Source organism: Rhineura floridana, chromosome 7 (genome assembly GCF_030035675.1).
Source record: "Rhineura floridana isolate rRhiFlo1 chromosome 7, rRhiFlo1.hap2, whole genome shotgun sequence".
In the NCBI taxonomy this organism is placed as follows: domain Eukaryota; kingdom Metazoa; phylum Chordata; class Lepidosauria; order Squamata; family Rhineuridae; genus Rhineura; species Rhineura floridana.
The window spans coordinates 82,233,433-82,256,378 of NC_084486.1; the positions used below are offsets into that span (position 1 = coordinate 82,233,433).

The following is a 22,946-nucleotide window of genomic DNA, read 5'->3' on the forward strand; positions in this document are numbered from 1 at the left end:
GAGATATATGGCAAAACTACTGTTTTCTCTTTTGAATTTCCACAAAGTTATGCCAGGTTAGCCCATCATATTTGCCCTGATCCTGTTCCTCATTGGTAGCCTTAACAACCATATCCCTAATTCCATCTCCTCATTATTGCAATTTGTGGCAATAGGTTCTAATCAGGACCTATCACAAGGAGGTTTCATAGTGGGGGTAAGGAACGTGGGGGTCCCATTTTTCTTCTGCCCTATCCCCATGTCTATAACCAATCTGACACCAATTAAGCAGGTACAGGGGATACCAATGTACCATGGCCAACAGATGCCCCAGACTCTGAGGTTTTTTTTAAGCGTCTTGCCCTCCTAGAAAAGGACGTTACAAAGAAAAAGTGCAGATACCCTTGTAAGCCATTTCTGTGAAATGAGCCAGCCTGGCTGCTCCCACGTATCAGTATTTTTAGCCAGTGAGTGAAGTCAGGGCTGTGACTGATGAGCTGTTTGGACACCAGGTGATAGAAATCCATCCCCCCCCCTCCCTTTTAGTGTACTTTTCCTGCTTCTGCCTCATTTTTTAGTCCTTGGAATCTCCATAGTTTGCTCTTCCTTTTTTCCTAGCATGCAGAATGTGCCTTCCTGTGGTGGATGTGTCTGAGATAAGATGCTTCATAGAAGTTAATTTCTGCAAATAGCACTACACAATAAGTGTGGGTAGATATTAAAGAACCCCACCTTGCACCCGCTTTGCAAAGAGGCTTAGGCATGTCTCCTGGTATGCAGGAACTAAAGATCAAGCACTCATTAAGAATACACTGCTTAGTTAACTTACAGTACAGTGGTATATGTGTCTACTCAGAAGTAAGTCTTTTTGTGTTTAGTGGGACTGACTCCAAGGTACATGGTTATAGGATTGTAGTTATGGCTTTGGTTTAGGGTTGGCATTGAGTATAAGCAGGGTTCTTGTGCCTTTTAACAGCTGTGTGGCAGGCAGAAACTCAACAGCATAAGCCTTGTTTAGCATGGAGATCCAGTTATGGAAAAAGCTTCACCTGTTCATGTGCTGTCTGTCAGATATTTTATGGTGTGTGTGGCCACTGATTTATTTTTGGGCCCTCCACTCCACTTGCAAAAGACACACATTGGCACATAATGCAAAGGATATGCAAATTTGCAAACCTATGTTCTCTTTTGCGAAGGGGACAGAGGGTCCAATCCACATACAGTGCACTGTGCCTGAAAAAAGCTGTTTTATTTATTAATTTTATTTATTATTTGATTTATATCCCACCCTTCCTCCAAGCAGGAGCCCAGGGTGGCAAACAGAAACGCTAAAGACACTTTAAAACATCATAAAAAGACCTTAAAATACATTAAAACAATATAACGTTAAAAACATTTTTTAAAAGCTTTAAAAACATCTTTAAAAACAAAAAGGGGGTTAAAATGTATTATTAAAGAAAACATATTGAAAGCAATTCTAGCACAGACGCAGACTGGGATAGGTCTCAACTTAAGGCTTGTTGAAAGAGGAAAATCTTCAAAAGGCGCCAAAAAGATAGCAGTTGGCACTCCTGCTGACATTAGAAATGAAAATGGCAAAGCTGTTCCTGGCATAGATAGAAAACGATATGAAAAGCCTCCCCTCCCCTCACTTCTGGTCAGCAGGCTACTCTTAAAGGCACAGGAGCAGGAGGCAGTGGGGAGGGGCAACCCTTGACATGCAAACAAAGTTCCTTTTATTCCCCTGGCTGTACAGATAGCCTAAAACCTAGAAAAAGTGGCCAGAGAAAATAAGATGATGTAAGAAACATACAAGGGAATACTGAGGCAGTATTTACTAACTTAAAAAGATATGTCCCTATATGATGCCCCTAGCTTTTAAAATGTAAGGGCCTCTTCTTCCTCCGCATCTCCACTTCAGCAGTAGAACAGGTGCATCTTAAGAGGAATCCTTTTACCATATATATTTAGTTCCCAGATTTTGGCAATCAAGAGAAAGATCTTTGCATACTACCCTATTTTGGCTAATGGCCCCTAAAGAAATAATGCCCCCAAATTTAAATATATTCATTTTTTCTCTCCAACCCCATATGTCTTGCTATGTGTCTTGTATTTAAACGATTTCCATCATTACACAGTAGAACACAGTAGATATTAAGGACATAAGAAGAGCCTGCTGGATCAGACCAGTGACCTCTCTAGTTCAGCATCCTGTTGTCACAGTGGCCAATCAGATGCCTGTGGGAAGCCTGCAAGCAGGACCTGGGCACAAACAGAACTCTCCCCTCCTCTCCTGTGGTTTCTAGCAACTGGTATTCTGAAGCATGCTGCCTCAAACTGTGGAGGTAGAGCATAACCATTGTGGCTAATAGCAATTGATAGCCTTATCCTCCATGAATTTGTCGAATTCTCTTTTAAAGACATCAAAGTTGGTGGCCATCACTGCCTCCTTTGGGAGCGAATTCCATAGATGATATGCTGTGTGAAGAAGTACTTCCTTTTGTCTGTCCTGAATCTTCCAACTTTCAGCTTCATTGGATGTCCATGACTTGTAGTTAGGGTTGCCAGGTTCAGGGCCTGAGACTGATCCTGTATCTTTAGGAGAAGAGAAAGTCAGCCAAGTGCAGGTGTTCTTGCAACACTGTAATGGGAAAAACCACAAGGTGGAATTCTTGGTTGCCAGGCCTGGCCTCCAAGAGGTCTTCTGTATCTTTAAAAGTTGTGCATGGGGAAGCGGCGGTAACGCAGACGAAGCTCTGCTCAAGGCCGGAGTTCGATTCCAACAGAAGGAGGAAGTCGAATCTCCGGTAAAAGGGGGTCGAGGTCCACTCAGCCTTCCATCCATCCATAGTCGGTAAAATGAGTACCCGGCATATGCTGGGGAGTAAAGAAAGGCCGGGGATGAAACTGGCAATCCCACCCCATATATACAGTCTGCCTAGTAAACGTCACAAGACGTCACCCTAAGAGTTGGAAATGACTCGCACTACAAGTGCGGGGACACCTTTACCTTTAAAGATACAGGATCAGTCTCAGGCCCTGAACCTGGCAACCTTACTTGTAGTGCTATGAAAGGGAAAGAAAAACTTTTCTCTATCCATATGCCGTACATGATTTTATACATTTCTGTCATGTCCTCCCTTACTAGGATTGTCATATTACAGTTCCACAAATCTGGGCAGGCTAATTTTCAAATTATGGAAATTAAGTTTTGGTATCCCTCATTGGCTAGGAACAATGGAAGGCGGAAGTAGGCTGATTTCTCACAAAATGGGCAGAAAACTGCCTGCACATTTTGCCTTGTATCTCTGGATCCACCAGAGCTAGACATTTGCTTTAAAAAAAAATGCTGAGAATCGGGGCCATCTAATGGGCTACGCAGGCTCTGGGGAGCATGGCTAGAATCCGGGTAAAACCCTGCTAACTGGGCAGTATGGCAACCCTATCCCTTACATCTTTTCTCTAAATTAAAGAGCCTCTACTGCTGCAACCTTTCCTCATAGGGGAGTTGTTCCATCCTTTTAATCATTTGGGTTACCCCTTTCTGAACCTATTGGGTCTCTTTCAGCCCTGACATGATTTAGCTTTATCATTAAAATGCACTTAACACTTGTATATGTTTACTCAAAAATAAGACCCATGGAGTTCAATGGGACCTACTTCCAGGTACATGAGTATAGGATTGCAGTTGTATGCCCCACCACATTAATCTTCCCTACCACTGTCTACTTTCATCTGTCTATCCCCAGCTAACAATTAATATGGGGATGCAATCTTAAAATGAATCCCTCTTTTTGGCAAAAGCAACTAAACAGTTAACTTTCTGCAGTATGCACAGGCAATTTACTTAGATTTTAAAGTAAAAACTACTATTTTACCTCATGGCAATAATTCAATAATTTTAACCCAGCATCTTACCACCACCAAGAGTGAAAACCATTGTTGTAGGTGTCCTTAGAGGTAAATGCTATGTTAAAATGAGTAGAAATTCTAAGTATAAATGTAAATTTTGAAAATATAAATGATTTTTTGTTTGCTGTAGTTTCTGTACCCTTTACTCTTTCATGTGTAATAATCTTTCTTGCTGAGCCTCTTTCTAAGATGGCGTAATCTTTTAAAACTTTCATCATATTGCATAATCCCTATCATTATAGCAGGGATCACTAGAAGAATTCCTAGATGATCAGCTTTTATAGCAAGAGCTTTGAAAACACAGCAGGTGTCATTGAAACAGCTGCCTATATAGAAAGCTTTACTGTCCATAATTGCCATATGAACTTTGTGTAGCTATGTTTAAATGAGGTTTTGAAATGTATATGCTCTAAAGTTTGTTGAAACGGATTGGCCTGCTTAATTTGTAACACTAAACCATAATTTGACATTATACGCATAAGACCTGGGTTTGTGTGCTTCTCTCTGCCCTCTCCCCTACTGTGGCCACAGATCAGAAGCTTTTCCTTCCATTTCAACTAAACAGCAGTTCTTTGGAAACTGGTTAGCATTTCAATAAGCCATTAGTTTAAAAGTCAGGATAATTAACCTCAGTTTGAAGTTGGCATGTTTCAGAGACAGCCAATGTGTTATCCTCCAGATTGTTAGACTCCAACTCTCATCAGTCCCAGCCAGCATGGCCAATGGTAAAGGATAATGGGAGTTGTAGTGCACAAAATCTGGTGGGCACCATGTTGGCTTTTCCTGCAATGAGCCATAGTTAACACTAACCACAGACAATTTGTCTGGGTTCAGGCATATTGGGCAGTATCCAGCTAAACAGTTCTGCTAGCACAAGGAGTTTTAGCTGCACAATAGAACGTCCCTGTTCTCTCCTCTCCCCACTTGCCCCCTAAATCTGTTCCAGAGGTTCCCCCAACCCCCCTGGGGCACATTTATAAGGCTTGCAGGTGGCGTGTGGGGAGAGGAGAGGGCAGGGAAGTTCCATCGTGCAGCTAAAACTCCTTGCGCTAGCAGAACTGTTTAGTTTGATACCACCCATTGGCTGAGTTTGCTAAACCATTATTTAGTGTGGCTTTCTGCTTCAGTTTTAGATTAACTGCAGTTTAGCATGTTGTCTGAATCTTAAACGTATGGTTTGAAGTTAGCATGCCTCCCCTAACTGCAATCTGTTTAACCACAGTTTGTCCAGGTTCAGAAGACATGGCAACCTGAAGTTGATCAAAAAAAGAAGCAAACACTTCCAAACTCCCTACAGCCATACTGAAGGAGAGGTGGGGGGAAGCATACAAGGCTCATTCTTGTATTGCTAATGGTTTAGCATTATGGCCGAAGTTGAACCAGCCCAATGAAAAACTCCAGGGAAAGCTTCTGATATCCTTCCTGCAACCCCTCTAGAGTAAAGGAAGCATATGAGTCTGAGGCTTGTGTACATAATGCTAAACTATAGTTTAGAGTACCATGCAAATGCTGCCATCAAGGTAGAGCTCCGTGCCACAAACCAGAAAGCACTAATGAGTCATGTTTGCCAATGGGTGTATTAAGAGCAAAGTCAGGGTACCACATCACATGTTTCATGGTGGCAAATATATTACACATACATATTTTAATAATTTTAATAATGTTAAAATTATGTAGCTGCTATGAGCAAGCAAGGTAGAAAGGTGGAATATAAATATTTAAAATAAATCAAATATGATTTGATCAAATATATGTATATAATAGGCTGTTGTCCGGACTGCCATTCTACCCCTATGTGGGATTTTAAATGCAGTTTTTTAAAAAGATTAGCTTTTGCGAAGCAGATGGCCAGCTTTAGCTACAGCAGCCTTAAGTTATACTGTCGTGAGAAGAGGTTTGCGGCAGAGAACTGTTATAACAATTTCTGTTCTAGCCCTTGTGCCATCATCCCTCCTCCATAATCTTAATCAGTTTAAAATTTGTTGTTGTTATGTGCCTTCAAGTTGATTATGACTTATGGTGTCCCTATGAATCGGCAACCTCCAATAGCATCTGTTGTAAACCACCCTCTTCAGATCTTGCAAGTTCAGGTCTGTGGCTTCCTTTATGGAACCAATCCATCTCTTGTTTGGTCTTCCTCTTTTCCAACTCCCTTCTGGTTTTCCCAGCATTGTCTTTTCTAATGAATTATGTCTTCCCATTATGTGTCCAAAATATGATAACCTCATTTTCATCATTTTAGCTTGTAATGATAGCTCTGGTTTAATTTGTTGTAACACCCAATTATTTGTCTTTTTTGTGGTCCATGGTATCTGCAAAGCTCACTTCCAACACCTCATTTCAAATGAGTTGATTTTTCTCTTACCAGCTTTTTTCACTTTCACATCCATACATAGCGATCGGGAGTACCATGGTCTGAATGATCCTGACTTTAGTGTTCAGTGATACATCTTTGCATTTGAGGACCTTTTCTAGCTCTCTCATAGCTGCCCTCCCCAGCCCTAGCCTTCTTCTGGTTTCTTAATTATTGTCTCCATTTTGGTTAACGACTGTGCCAAGGTATTGATAATCCTTGATGAGTTCAATGTCCTCATTATCAACTTTAAAGTTACATAAATCTTCTGTTATTACTTTAGTCTTCTTGACGTTCAGCTGTAGTCCTGCTTGTGTGCTTTCCTCTGTAACTTTCAACAGCTTTCATTCCAGATCGTTACTGGTTTCTGCTAGTAGTATGGTATTGTCCGCATGTCTTAAATTATTGATATTTCTCCCTTCAGTTTTCACATCTTCATCTTGGTCCAATCCCACTTTCCGTATGATATGTTCTGCGTATAGATTAAAGGTGATAAAATACACTCCTGTCTCACTCCCTGTCTGATTTAAAGCCATCTTTGTTATTTTAAAGTGCACAGCTGCCTATGCAAGTGCCCAGTTTTGTGCTGAGAGGCCTTTCTCAAGTTTTTTGCACTCTCCTCTTCTCCTTCAGATCTTATACATCCCTGCACAGTTCATAGATTGAAAAAAGTAAAAATATTCAGTCTGTTTACAATCCTAGCTGGGGCCTCATTCCTAAAAGAATCTACCACATTGAAATGTCATGGGAGAAATACAATTTTTGGTGTGAGAAGGAAGATTGTACTGTATGCTTTGAGGAGAACCTCTTTTGATGAGCTTATCCCAGGTCCACCACCTATGCTTGAGGTTCCTGCAAAGGTTGCCCCTCCCAAAGTAAGTTGAAACCTTGAGTTTGTTGCTAACTTTGTGGGTGTAACAAAAAGCTGTGAGAAAGGAAGTGAAGGAAACTTGATCCTCATGGCCCCCAACATCTCTTGGAGGCATTTTCCTCTTTCATAATTGGTAATGCAATGAAAGCAAAGCAGTTTAATCACTAAATAACAGAAGCCAGGTAAACACCCCCTGAAGGGCCTGTGTTCAAAGTTGCTCTCCTCTTTTTCTTCACACACACCACCCAATGAATTAGTTAAGCAAAACATGAGGTGTTGGTGATGCTTTGTTCCATCTGATGCTCTTAACCAGCTGGCATGCACAGGCAGGTTGGGAAAGTATTTATAAATATTAATAAAAGCTTTTTGTGTTTGTCAGCACTGGGATTATGGGTGTTCTGCATCTAATCTCATATATGCAAGAACATCAGCCACGCCTTTCACCTCCTGGGTGAATGCTGACAGAACACTAACATACCAACATCACTTCTCATCAAAATGGCAGGTCTCTTAAGAAGAAACTTACAAGCAGGTGGATCTCACTATGTTCTCAGCATGTGGCTTCTCCTGAATGCATGGGAGTCGAGCTTTGGTTCTGCAGGATGCTTCCAGACAGTGTGCTGCTTCTGCTCATGCCGTAAGGCATAACCCAGCAAAGCTTCAAGGATTGTAAATCCATTTGATTTCAGTGGGAGAGAATAAAATAATTCTTCACTGGAGTTAAAAGTGCTAAGCAGAGCAATTCAACAATCCACCGTGCTGGAGGATAAGGTGGAGGTGTCCCTTCACCCAACTCTGCCAAGATCTGCCAGCCTCCGCTAGCAGACAAGCTCCACTGCTGGTGGGGCAACTCCAGTAGTGGGCAGGCAGAAGCTGCAGCCAGCAGAAACCCCCAAAATGGGGAGGGGTAGGACAGGGTTAGAACAGGATCTGCCGGATCCTGAGCCAGCCCTGCTGCTATCACATGATGGCAATGGGCCTGACCCAGGTCTCTTTACTACACCAGCCTGGGAGCTTTTCTTGCCTATCCACCACCACCACTTTATGCCCTGGCCAGTGTGAGTGGTAGGGATGTAGGTGCAGTGGTGGCTATGCCACTCCATTAAGCCCTATTGCTGCTAACCAGGGGGTTGAATTGACCCCTAACTGGAACGTGTCACTAGTCAGGACTTTTGCACATTAAGTACACACTGTTACAAAGAAAAACACAGCATTCTATAGAATTTGGCAAGGAAAGCCTTGGAACTGAGCAGCCAGAATCTGGTTAAAAGAAAAAATTGGGCCCTACAACAAAATGTTGCAGGGTGGAATGCTCCTGAGCCAACTACGCCTATTTTCAGGATACTCCATTTCATTCCCCCTCCCCTATGATTTTCCATCCCCCACCCTAAAAAAATGGCATATCTTTTCAGCATGCTCAATCCTCACTGAGCTATTCAGGTACAGTGTTTTCTTAAGTCCCTCCTCCCGTTTTTTGTATTTCTGCAAATCTTGGGTTTTCCTTGAGTATGGTGATTAACATTCCTGTGTGTGTGTGTGTGTGTGCGCACGCATATATAATGCTGTCTGACCTGCATAAGGGTCAGTAATTCAGGAATAAGTTTGCTATTAGTATATGTATAGGGCTACATTTCGTACATTTAGTTTTCCAATTGTATTCCAATTTTATAAGAATATTTTGTGGGGTTTTGTTTATTTGCATCGACTAGGAAAGAGAATGTGCAAGCAAAAGATATGGTAAAGGTAGGGGACCACAGCTCTTATGAAAACTAAGTGGGTTTGACAGACTGCCAGAACAATTATGAAATATTGGGAGCCTCAGGTTCTCTTGAATTTCATCAGGCCCCAGATTAGCTGTCAATGTTAACCTGTCTCCTGTTGAAATCATGCACTACAGATGCCAATCTGTCCTCCATTAGTTTTGGCTGATCTCAGTGGGAAACAGCAAGGACTGAGGAACCAGGTACGGAACTGAGGCTTCACATTCTTGGAGTTTTCAGCCTTCTCTGTTCCAAATCACTACTTTTCAGCCTAGCACATGTATTGTTAGTTACTGGCATATATCTTTAAAACAGGGGTAGAGATTTTGTTTTCCGACATTCCTTTCTGGGCAATCTTCTGGGAGCCACATGCCAATTGTGAGCAGGGCCAAAGGCAAAAAAGTGGGCAGAGCAATGACTGTAAATATTACTTTTGTGCAGTAGGCTAGTTTGTGTGTACACACATGCTTGCCTCTCTATCCTGCATTCAGGTGAGCAAGAGGGAGTATCAGAATTCAAGGACACATTCCAGTCAGGCACAAACACTCCCTGACAGTGCAAAGCAGAGCCACTGAGAGGTGTCGCCTGGGGAGGGGGTGTACATGGAACATAGGAACCTGCCTTATACCGAGTCAGACCGTTGTGCCATCTAGGTTAGTATTATCTGCACTGACTGGCAGCTGCAATCTAAGGTATCAGACAAGGATCTGTCCCAGCCCTACCTAGAGATAACAGGGAATGAACCTAGGATGCACAGTAGATCCTCTGCCACTGAACTATGTGTAGCCTGGGGAGAGTCCCAAAGGCCACATACAGAAGCCTCGAGGGCTACGTTCAGCACTGGGGCCCGAAGTTCCCCATCCCTGCTTTAAAAGGCATGCATTGTTTATTATGCAGATCTCCATTTTATTTATGATCTGTGGCTTCCAATTGACAGTAGAAGAAATCTCATCCATTTGATCAGGGAAGGGACTGGCATGCACCTAATGAGTGAAGCCTGTTCTGTTGTTGCTGTCAAGTGTCTCCTCTGTTCCTTCCATGTCAGAGGCGCCTGTACTTAGTGCTTCAAGACCAAAACCCAGTCATTGGCACCTCGCCATGCTATATTTGAATCTCAAAATATACACGTTGTTCCATAAAAATACAGATCCAAGAAAAGGAACTCTGTGGCACTTCCTGAAAATCTCTTGGAAACGGATGAAGGCACTGACCTGCAGGATGGCTTCTGGCTTTTTTTTAAAAAATGACATCAGTGGGATTTGGGTTTGGAAGAATAACTATTTCCGCTCTTCTTTTTTTGAGTTAAATGTGATGTTTAATTTACTCTGGATGCTTTCTATTTGAAGTATTACCTAAGATAATAAACAGGGGGTTTTTTTCTAGGCCATTCATAATCTTCTCCTTGTTTGTCTCTCTGAGCAAAGGACACCCAATTCTCTTGACTATTCCTTGTGTGAAAAATGCTTTTTGCAGAACTGGCTCTGCTGTGCAGCAGGGTGAAGCAATCTGCTTCAGGTGGTATCCTGAAGAGGAAAGATATGAAGGCAGGCATTTGGTGTCTGAATGGCGCAACAAGGTTCAAACAGAGGTAGCCAAGCCGATGTACTCCAGATATTTTGGACTACATCTCCCATCATCCCTGGCCATTAGCCTTCCTGGTGGGGGCAGATTAGCATTGTAGTCCAAAACATCTGGAGGGTACCACCTTGGCTAACAAAGTAGGATTTGTTTCTGGCTTCAGGCAACCAAATGTCTTGGGCCAGCATTGGTTCCTTTTGCCTAATAATAATTTGCCTCTTTCATCATACAGTCCTTGCAACACCCCTACTCAGATCCCAACAATGGCTTCCTATCCCCTCCTGCATTTCACACCAACTTCTTGTCCTTGTTTTCATAGCCCTCTGCTAGCTTACCCCACAGCATCTTTCTGCCCTTGGCTCTCAATAAGCCCTTTTCTATGACTGCTACTCCTCCCAACTCTGCCACCCTCAGCCATTCAACAATCTCCTGCTTTTTCAAATCATCTTTGCAGCATACTCCTTCCCAGAACGTCTACACCTTGCTTTTCCTTCAGATCTCTCCTCAAAACCCACCACTTCCATGAAAACTTTAGCAAGCCCCATTAATTTCTTCCTCGCCACCACCATAATAAAGCCTAAATATCTGTAACTGCATCAGCTCATACCAGTTTCTTGTTACCTTTGCTGTGCACTCCCAACACTTTTCTCCATTACTGTCAAAATATGGGTTGTAAGATCCTCGGAACAGAGTCCTGATTATTTCTTGCTTGAAATACTCTGTTGGGCATCATGTTGTACACTAGACCTTTGCACTTGACAATTCTCCAAGCAGAATTCAGCCCATCAGTCAGCAAGAACCATATCTAGGACTGCAGAAACAGGTTTATCTACCCCTTCCCCTGTCCCGCGGGCCATTGCACCTTATGGAAGGTGGGCTGAATTCCATTTGGTGGGCTGAATTCCATTTGGTGGGCTTCAGGTTGTGCAGGCTGTTGTGCACAAGTGACACCAACAACTGACACTCTAGGTGAACCATGCAATTGGTGCTCCCACCTCCAAGGGCTATCTCTTTTAGATCCAGTTTTCCAGCTGTTTCATGTCCAAAATGTCTCTCTTGCACCATTGTTGAATGCAAATATGTATTGTCAATTTTCAGAAGCTACATTCTCCACTGGCTACCTGTAGAGCTCTTAGAAACGTTCAGAAAACTGAGTTTATTTTCACAAATAAACTTCCTTACTTCTTTAGTATAAACCAGCCATCCCTCAAAAGCATACATTTTCAGAGGGAGGGACTTGCTCATAATGTAGGTGGATAGTTGAATTCCATATATGCCTTTAAAACAGTTCAAAGCAATAACTACTATGTATGGGGTGGTCTCTACCCTTTTGGGCTCATGGACACATTTGGGATTTTGAGAGTGCACCACGGACCCTGCCACAAAAGGGTCACCACGGACAGGGTGGGGCCAGTCAAAAGGCTGTCATGAGGGGTGTGAACAACCCAAATATTTGCCACTGCAAGCAAACCATTCCTTTTTTGAAAGGCCTAAAGACAAGCAGCTTGCCCAAGAGGTGGGGTGTATGAGCCCCCAAACATGAAAGCCACTCCTTGGAGCCCACCCCAGTCCTTTGCTCCAACATCATGACATCCATTCCGCAGAAGGGTAAGTCATTCCCCCAAATCCCCTCTAAATGAAACACATCACTGCCCACATGCCCACCCTCTATCTCCCACACAGGCTCTGTGCCCTCCACTTTTTGTCTCCCTCCCCCAAATAACTACCTTTCCTTCTTCCACTGAAGTATGAATACAGGGGCTCCGTGGCTATCTGCTCCATTCCTCTCGGGATCCCCATGCTCTTCTGCTGAGAACTGTCCTCTCTTTTCTCCCTGCTGGCAGGACTGTGGAGTCGGTACGCCAGACCTTCGACTCCGACTCCTCTATTTTTCTACTGTCCGACTCTGACTCCTTCATAACTGGCAAATGTATATTAACTAGTAATAACACATTAACTGTAGTAAAATGGTAGCACAAGACATTTCATCACCACCACGTGAATCCAGAATCACAAGCCCCAATCTCTGGGGCTGATGGGAGTTGTAGTTTAAAAAAGTAACTTTCCCAAGCTCTGGATTCACGTGGTGGTGATGAAATGCCTTATGCTACCATTTTACTACAGTAAATTTATTATTACTAGTTAATATACATTTGCTATTTATGAAGGAGTCGGAGTCGGAACATTTCTACCGACTCTGACTCCACCCAAAATTGCTCACGACTCCGACTCCATAGCCCTGCCTGCTGGTCCCATCCAATCAGAACCATTCTCTCAGTTCTAATCAGTGCTCTCATTGGAGGAGAGGGAACAGTCTTAAACTGGTTCTGTGGCCAGTTATAATGGCAGAGAGCTCAAGAAAATTGTGCCAGTGAGAATCGAGAAGAGAAACTGGTTGCCATTATCATTGACAATTGTACCGTGGAGGGAGCAGAGGCCCTGGAGTCCTCTATCCTGGTGCCTTCAGCATGCTCTGCATGAGGGACCCTGGCTCCGTAGGGCATGTGGTGGGGTGCAGTGTTTAGAGTGTTGGGCTGGGGTAACTCCAGTTTGCATCCCCATTCGACCATGATGCTCACTGGGTGACTTTGGGTCAGTCACTGATTGACTCTCAGTCTAACCTAACTCACAGGGTTGTTGTGATGATAAAATGGAAGATCATGTAAGCTGCCTTGGGTTCCTTGGAGGGAAAAAAGTGAGATAAAATAAAATAAAAAAAACCTGACTATGGTTGGGCTGGGTTGCTATTAGCCCTGCTTGTGTGGCTGCCACCGTCTTGCTCACATTGTCATGATGACAAAAGGACACAACCACCAATAGAGTTTATGTGATTTTTTCCCCCCATGAGGTTTATGGTGGTGTTCAAGTTAATGGGATTCTGAAAGAAGAGTTGGCAATGATGCAGCAATGCCAGCTTTCATGTGGCTCCCTCCGTGTGAGAGGCCTGGGGCAATTGCCGTCTGTGCCCCCCCCCAAGCCCTGGTTAACAGTGTTACTTTTCTTTTATGGACAACCTTATTATTATAATTCATATTCCCTCTGTACACACGCAGGAATTGAAATAATGAGATTCAATTAACCATCCCACTAGCAGGAACCATTGCAAGAATTCCTGCTAGTGGAATATGGCTTCCCCCTCATCCCCTTGTGCCCCCCAATTGGCCCCACAGTGCACGGGGGGAAGTAGAGGGGAGATGGCTCCGTCAGGCAAGCAGCAATGCTTGCACTGAGACACATTGATCTCATCAGTACTACATAGAATTGACATCTTTATTTTGTTTTTGTTTTTTCCCCCTTGAATTTGGTGCCCTCCCCTTAACTTGGCACCCTAGGCAACCACCTAGTTCACCGACATGGACAGGCTGCCCCTGTATACCACTTAACATTCCTTCTCCACTACAATTCTATGCTGTGGAAAGTGTACCAGTGTTGACGTGTGTGCGTTGTTGTGTGAAACAGCATACATTACGTTGAAGTTAAGTTGAGCAAGAAACTTCTTCAGAGCATTAGAGCATGTTAAGAGTCTTTATTAAGACATTATGGCCAAAGGCTTAAGAGTAAATACATGTAGAGTTTCTTCAGTCACCCCCCTTCTGGTGCCTCTCTCTCCAAAGGTATACACAGAAGACAACCTCTCAGTTCAGAGGCAATACACAGAAGACTCAGCTTAACACAGATAGCTGCTAGAACTTTTCCCAGTTTATCGCGATGGCTACCATAGCAACGGCCTTGGCAGTCCGTTCCCAGACTGGGCAAAGACATAACTCCCCCTAGTTACAGTTTTTCAGACTTGATGGAAAACAAACTCAGTGACAGTGCGGTTCAATGGTCAACAATCCCCCCTTTTTCCCCATCATGTCTGTAACTCATTACAACAATAACAACAATACATTTCTCCAATACATCTTGCAATACAGTTCCAAATTACATCTCAGTACATTACAGTACATTTCAGAACATCTCTGTACATTTAGCTAGAACTTTATTCAATCAAACTTTGGCTCATTCCAAGCCTTGTCACCAGTTTGCCAAATTTCTCCTCACACAAAGGCTTGGTCATTATGTCAGCCACCATGTTTTGTTTCTTGCTGCTCCAGTCAATGCATGACCCGTGCCACATCACAACTATGCCAGAGGTTGACTTACGACTGCTCAGTTCCCCTGCATGATCTGCATCCACAAAACATTCAAGACCTCCTGTCTTTGCTCCTGACAAATCCAGACTCTTTGTCTTCGTGCCTTTCAGATTTACGTCAAGATCTCGTTTAAATGTTTGCGCTTGTGTTTCTGGACACCAAACTCTGAAATATGCATTCTCTTGTGCTCTAGGTGCACGTTTGCCACGTCTCTTACCCTGTGGCTTGTAAATTTGGCTGCGATGCACTCTTTCAGGCATCAGCCTGACTGCATTACATGAATACTGTGGCTGTGTGCTTTTAACAGCTGTCTTCTTACAGCTCTGACCGTCATTCTCTTTCCACCCCATTAAACTCAAGGCATCAGCACACTTCACACCCACGGTCATTCTAAACTGCCCCTGTGTCATGAATCCCTGACAGACAACTTTGCCTCTTCTCTGCATAAAACATTTTCCTCTATCAAATGTTACACAATACCCAGAATTCACCAGTTTTTGAACAGATAAAATATTATGAGCCAATTCTGGAACAAACAAACATTCTGACATTATCCCAAGTTTATTAAATCTCACCAGTCCTCGGGCTTCCACCCGTTTCTGTGATCCATCCGCAAGTTGCACAAAATCCTGCACTTCTTCTGAAGCATAAAACAAACTTCTGTCTTTGATTAATATATGGCTTGCCCCGCTGTCAACAAGCCAGTCAATAGGTGCTAAAGTTTGTGGCTTCTGTTTACAAACAAAGTTCACACTTCCCTGCTTCAAGCCTCCGTCCCTGGAGTTTTGCTTGACTGCACAGTCTTTGTGGAGATGCCCACGAGCCCCACAGGCATAACAAGCCTTCAGCCTTTGATGCTCTTGCTTGTTTTCCTGTCTGCTGCTGCTTTCTTCTTTCAGCTTGGCTCTTTGCTTTTCCTCAGCACTTTTCGCCTCTTGTCTCCGCTGCCATTCCTGGGTCAGCTTTTCCTCAATAAACGCAACGTTCAGACCTCCGTCAGGCATGGCTTCGAAAGCCATGACCATATTATTCCAAGTCCCATCGAGCGAAGCCAGGATCAGATAGGTCTTCTGAAGTTCAGAGTGTTCGACGCCTCGGTCCGTCAGCTCAGCAAACAGGCGTCTGAATTCCGTGAGATGCTCACACATTTCACACTCACCCGTGAAGCGCATTTGATAAAGCTTCCGTGCCAAACACAATCTAGATCCCGCAGTCTGTTGCACATGAAGAGCCTCCAACACGTCCCACATCTGTTTGGCGTTTGTAACATCTCTCATGTGTAGCAGTTGAGAGTCAGATAGAGCCAGAAGTATAAAAGCCTGCGCTTTCTGATCTCTACGCGTCCAGGCCGCGGTCAATACCGCCGGGGGTGGTCCATCTATAATGTCCCATAAATCCTCTGTTATCAGCAAAGCCCGCATCCTCGGCTTCCAGCTGCCATAATTCTTTTCCGTCAATCTTTCCATTGGCAAGCCTCCCCCAGACAGGTTTACAGCCATGTTGCTCACCTCTGTCTGGTACAATCAATCAAGCTGCCCTCTAGAACTCCGTCTGCTGTTCAGACCAGCAACTTACTCCCGTGTAAGGCGCTGTGGATCTGGGCCCATAACCCTGTTGACATGTGTGCGTTGTTGCGTGAAACAGCATACATTACGTTGAAGTTAAGTTGAGCAAGAAACGTCTTCAGAGCATTAGAGCATGTTAAGAGTCTTTATTAAGACATTATGGCCAAAGGCTTAAGAGTAAATACATGTAGAGTTTCTTCAGTCACCCCCCTTCTGGTACATCTCTCTCCAAAGGTATACACAGAAGACAACCTCTCAGTTCAGAGGCAATACACAGAAGACACAGCTTAACACAGATAGCTGCTAGAACTTTTCCCAGTCTATCGCGATGGTTACCATAGCAACGGCCTTGGCAGTCCGTTCCCAGACTGGGCAAAGACATAACTCCCCCTAGTTACAGTTTTTCAGACTTGATGGAAAACAAACTCAGTGACAGTGCGGTTCAATGGTCAACAACCAGTTGATTAGCTCCTTAGATAAAGTCCTGAAGACATGTTCAACTGCCAGAATATCAGATGCCAATAGCCCTAATCAAACTGAATTCAGAATTACCTTACTAACTTCATCTCACAATCTGGAACTTCTTTTTGAGTAGTGACAAGGATGTAGAGGCTGCTCTTCACTGGTTGGGTGGCATCTTTTAAAAAATGGGTTGCTTATTTAAACACACAGTTTTTTAGCTTTTGAGGTGCAAAGCACACATACACGGGAGGACAAGTTGATTGAGATGAATGGGATTTATTGGCAAGTAAGAGCTGATTCACACACGTAGTGTTAGTCACTTGGTGAGTGTTAATGATATTTAACAAAGCGCATTCACTAGCACCAATCCTTTGGGCTGTAAACAAAACTTTTCCTCCCTCTCTGCTCCCTGCACACCTCCTAAATCTGTTCTGGGGTTCCCCCAATCCTCTGGAGCAAATTGGAAGGGGTGCAAGCAGAGGAAGGGGAATTCCCGTTGTGCAAGTGGAAATCCTTGCACTAGCAGAAGCACTTTGTTGGATATCACCCTTTAGCATCAATTTTTAACTTGCATGTCTGAAAAGTGCAACATTAATCACCACAAATAGAACCTTCATTTTATGGTTCCGATAAGCCAGTTCACACACATTCCACTGTTAGCAATTAAGTTATGTATACATTAGTAGCACAGAACATTTCCACGTGGAGAAAAATATGACTCATTGTTTATAATAATTATAATAAAATATAATATTGACAATTTATTAAAAAAAAGTAAAAGTGACTTGGAAGAAGGGATTTTAAAAGGACATGCTTGTAGTCACTATCTTTTTTTAAAAAAAAGCTGTGTATTGTATTTGGTGTCATAGATAACTCTCTAATGACAACTTTGAACGCATTCCTTGATCCTCTTTCACTTTCCATCACATCATTCAGAAATGGTGTGTTCTTGCATCCACGCCAGCATTCTTCATTATTTTTGCATCTGTCTCCACCAGCTGCAAAGCCCTTGTCTCGCTCTCATTTTGGGATGTGCAGAAGCTATTAAATATGACACCTAGATGAGAGATCAACCTGCAAGGGGAAAAAAAGACTACTATAGCCAAGGGACATCCAAAAGAAAGGTTAAGGCTGCAAGCCTAACCCCATTTAGCTGAGAGTACGCAATATTGAATTCAGTAGGATTTACTTCTAAGTAGACATGATTAGGCTTGTACTGTTAGTAAAGCTGATGTCCTCTGAAACTACATAGGGGCATATCTTTGTATCACATTAGATTACAGGCTAGAAGTGAATTCCAGGCTCCTGGCAGCTGTGGGAACAGGATGGAGACGCATCAGTACTGTGGAAAGGTTAAACTGAGGGCTGTGAGAATTGCCATCTGGTTCCTCCCACTAGTCATAACATGCAGTATTTATGATTGGGGTGGGCTACATGTGCCATCCCCCCATTACATATGGCTCATTCTATTGCTGGGCTAATAGCTGTACCTGCCCAGGAATTGGGTCTTCAGATCCCCTCCCCTCCCAATTGGGCTGTGTGCTCTTACCGTACAGTGATGACATGGTATATGCTTCACTATGGGCAGAATCATTTGTCAAATAAAATTCTTCAACAGTAGCTAGGGCCCTTTCTGGGATCCCAGTAGGCACTGCAGCATAATGATGCGTGCTGTAGGGGGAGCTTGTCATGGTGTCTAGAATTCAAGGAACAGAGCATCCATGTGGACCACAGCACTCTGCGTCACGATCAACAGGCCATGTGCATAAGGGAACACTAAACTTGTTCTGTAGATTATTCAAAGCAGGACTATAATGCAGGTCTCAGTACAGAAATAGATGTGTTACCTGTTCCACACCCATCCTTTACTAATAAGGAATCAGTTACATTTCTCTTTGTACTCCCTACCCATCTGAAAACATGGCTCTGCAATATACTGACCCTTAACAATGCCTTCTTGGGGAAAAATAATTGCTTTCTATATCTGGAAGGTTGCAGATATTTCTAGAAGTAGAGAGGATTCATGTGTTTCTTCTCTCATCAGCCCAAGACTTACGCTGATTTCCTTGCGTCTATGCACAGATATAAACAAAGCTGACTGTTTGTCTCTTTCCCACAGGAGAGTTTCTGCCATGCCAGCAGGAATCTTCCGGGTGTGCCTGGTGGTGATCACGGCCATAGTCAACCATCCACTCCTCTTCCCAAAGGAGAATGTCACCGTCCTTGAAGACACTCAGGAAGTCCTCCAGAAGATGAAAGAGCGGGAGGAGAACCTGAGGCTGGAGGAGTATAAACTGGAGCAGGAGATTGCAATGCAGGAGGCTTTAACAAAGTCTTCAGAAAAGGCCATAGGGACAGAAGAGCAATACAACCAGGATCCCCTCTCTTGGAATTTCTGGACTGCTTTGTCCATGGTGGTTTTCCTTCTGATAGAGTTTTGGCGGCAGGACTACCAGGAAGGGAACTGGCAAGACTATGCCAATGAGGAAGATGAAATTAGTGTTCTGGGGAAAGCATTCAAGGGAGTCATCCTACCAGACAAGGCCACATTGGCCAATTTCTATGAAAGATGCCTCCAGACTGTGACCGGTGATATTGCCAGGAACCGAGAGCTTGTGGAAGGTTTTGCAGATGACTTATTAGAAGCCCTGAGAAGTGTGTGTAACCGGGATGCAGACATGGAAGTGGAGGAATCCATAGGAATTGGGAGCATGTATGAGAACTGGAGAGCTCACAAGCCCTTAGCTTGTGACTTCATTGTCCCTTTTACTCCTCCAGAGCCATATTGTTTCCAGTTAGAAAGCTGGTGTTCAGGAGAAACTGTCCCACCAGACAAACAAGGATACGGGATGATACAGATCTGCCGGGTGGATGAGAACTCAGTAGGCTGTATCTGTGACAAGACTAAGCTGGGGGAAGACTTGTTGTGCCTCCTTCATAGCAAAATGAGCCAACCTAGTCAGAACCACCATGTGGAGGACCTCCTTTGCTACAAAGACACTCGATACCTTGATTCTGACCAGGTTATGACATGGTTCCAGGTTGCACTTACTAAGGCATGGAACAAGATTTCACACAAGTATGAATTCAACCTCACTTTCAATCTCCTGGATGCTCCCGGGGCGCTAAAAATCAAGTTTAGATCTGGAAAGACCATTGCCTTCAATCTCACTCCTGTAGTACAGTATGCTGATTCTGATGTATATTTCATCTCCCATTTCCCATGCAGTAGCCCGGCAGAAGGCCACACTTCCACCATTCATTGGTTTCTCACATTTGCAGTGTATGAGAAGAGATACATCCAGTTTATTTCCAAAACCCTACCTGCCAACTCCTGCCACCTCAGTTGCCTGCAGATTCTGTCCTTCCTTCATGGAAAGCAGTGCAACCTAACAGGCGCAAGTAGCCTTACAAACTATCACTTAAAAACGGCGATGCTGCATTTGCTACAGACCCATCCATGTTCAGACTGGGCCTCTGCACAGTTAGAAGCCAGGCTGCAAGATATGCTCAAGTTTTTGGAGAAAAGCTTGCAAGAAAAGAGGCTTTACCACTTTTTCATTGGAAACAGGAACCTGCCAGAGGAACTGGGCATCCCTGTAGAGTTCCAAAAGGCAGAACCTCTGAACCTTTTCCGTCCCTTTGTATTGCAACGAAGTGCCTACAGAAAGACTTTGGATATGTTTCATGAGATGCTAAAGAACACATCCACTTTAATAAATGAGTATACTATGCATGTTCCCAATGGACAGGTAACCTCATTAAATAAGGAACCCCTGTAGCCAAATCTCAAAGAACCACAATATGAGCAGGTGTCCCCCCTGGGGGAAACTGCTATATGCTCTGGGCTTTACAAATGGCTCCAAAGATTGGTAGAATGGAGATGTTTTTCTCGTTTTCTTCCCAATGTTGTTGGCTGATATTTATGCAGCTTTTAATGTTTCTAACTTGTATATAAAGTTTGCTGTAAATAGTGTAAGCAAAACAGAGGCATCTAATTTATTCCTATATCTACATTACAGTCCTCAGGAGTTTGGTAGAATCTGTGTGATTTTTTGTGTGTGTGTTAAGATGGAAATCATGACAGCTCTGCAAAAGGGCACCTTATTTTCCAAGGGCCAACAGCTTGACAAACTGATCAAAAATCCACTATGAGGGGAATCCTTTAATTTTGTTCCAAACTATTAAAGTATGTTTTTTTCCCTATACCAGTTCAGTAGAGCTTCCTGCAATAGTCTTAATAGCACCTACATATTTTCATGTTCACAACCCCAAAGATGATCAGAATTTCTGTCCATCTCCAGTAAAATATATTCATAGCTATGAATCCATTGAAACACTTCCAAAAGCCATCCCATGTTGCAAAGCATCATGCTGGGTTTTCATGCCTTTTCTACATCTTCAAGATTTGACACAATATGAAAATACCTTTTCAGGTGTCTTTCCAATAGCTTTAGCCTATTATGATTCTTTTAAGAATCCTAGCAAGGGCATAAACTTAATGCTTGACACCAGACCAAACTAGCAGAATATTTCCCAAATTTGTTATATTAACTCCTGGCCCAAACTGATCATTACCTTGGTGCCAGACAGCTGAGTTTACAATGTATTGCACACACAAGCTTATTTTTGCATGTTAAGTGCTACAGGCAGACCACAGCAGTAAACTGATGTTCAGAGCTGAAGAAGAACTGTACGTTTCAGATTTCCTGAAATTCGTGATGTTGGAAGTACTGGGCTCTAAAATCTGGATTAGTGGCGAAATGTCCATACATGTGGTGTACTATGGGAAAAGGGAGGGACAAAAATAGAACAGTGGAGGGTTTCTGAAGGGTGCTTTTCAATTAAGGCAAAGCTGCTACTCTACTTTGAAGGGCCAGTGTATATTTTATCTGCTGTGATTCTCAACACAGGCAAGGGTTTATCTGGAAAAGGGCTTTCAAAATGTCAGTTATCACTTGGGAAGTAAAACTTGCTAACCTTTTATTTAACTCTGTAGTGCCCAGAGTGCATTGCTTTATTGCTATTAGACAGGGCACTTTCTTTTGCCTCTCTTGTGTTCTAATAGGAATTGCTAATTGCTGGCAGGGGAGGGGGGTTTGGTTTGTTTGAACATGCCTTAAGGAATGGTCTGTTGAATTCAGAACTTGATTGCTGGATAAACAGAAGCACAACCACCACAGAGGATCATAAAAGAACCAGGCACAATTGTAGGCAGAATCTTTGATCTGCATAATAATGCACTCTGCTTAAGTTACCTCTGTCCCATCTAACAGCATAGGACCACTCAAACTGTACACAAAGCATGGTTCCTACCACCACGAAGCCCTTTCATCAATGACTCAGAGGAAGAATGCTGGGATCAAATTGAGCCCCCGCTCCCCCCTCAAAAAAAAACACCATGTATTATTGGTGCTATTACTGAAGTCCAGCTATGCCTCTGCACACACATCTCTGCACTGAAGGAACCATATATGCATGCATGCAGCACCAGTGGGTACAGGCAGTTCTGCACATGTATTGCTCTATCTTGATGTTGGAAATAGATTTTCCTAGAGTGTATTTTCATTCATTCATTTCTGCCAATGAAAACACCTCCCTAACCACAAATATACTATAAAGCAGGGGTTGGGAATGTGACCCTCCAGCCCTTTCTATCTGGCCCTCGGGTCTTTGCCTAGGCCACACCTTTCACAGACCCTGCTCCACCCCCTTCTCAAGTGTTTTTGCCTGACTGGCATGTGTGGTTGCACTGTGATAATACTTCTTGGTTGCCTGGATGGATGGTCACACAGAAACCTCTGACTAAGTGTAACCTACTGTACAAGGGAAGAGTCTTGTCTATTGCTCCACTCAGTTATGTCTCTGGTTCCCCACCCACCACTGGCCTGCAGCCCCTGGAAAGTTGTCTGGTTCTTCAGCCAAAAAGGGTCCTTCACATCTACTAGGGTATGGGTCTAGGCAAGACTTAGTAAAACTGTTCAAAGGGGCTAAACAATTCAGAACACAAATGCCTGTGTAAAAATCAAGAACATATTTCATAAAACGAGAATAAATTATATAATAGGTAAAGAAAAAGTATGTGTGAGAATTCCAAACCTGTTCAGTAGATTGGCTAGTTCACAGATCCTCCTAGAAAGAGCTTAGTCACATGTAAGTAAGCCCTCTAAATAGTTCTTCTTTCACTATCTCAGGGTACGTATACAATATACATTTAAAGCACATGGCTTCTCCCAAAGAATTATGGGAAATGTAGTTTTTTCCTCAGAGCTACAATTCTCAGCACCCTTAATAAACTACAGTTCCCAAGATTCTTTGGGAAAGTCATGT

At 43.3% G+C, this 22,946-nt stretch overlaps 1 protein-coding gene across 4 annotated transcripts in view; it reads left to right on the forward strand.

Moving 5' to 3' along the window:
- The window catches only part of ITPRIP (inositol 1,4,5-trisphosphate receptor interacting protein), a 40,696-nt gene extending 19,872 nt beyond the window's left edge, over window positions 1–20,824 (forward strand). For all 4 annotated transcript variants that reach the window (XM_061636067.1, XM_061636068.1, XM_061636070.1 and 1 more), the window contains one exon: window positions 18,736–20,824. In XM_061636067.1, the coding sequence (XP_061492051.1) occupies window positions 18,736–20,398 (1,663 nt within the window). In that variant the 3' untranslated portion in view covers window positions 20,399–20,824. The remainder of the gene's footprint in view (window positions 1–18,735) is intronic.
- Window positions 20,825–22,946: the final 2,122 nt, after the last annotated feature.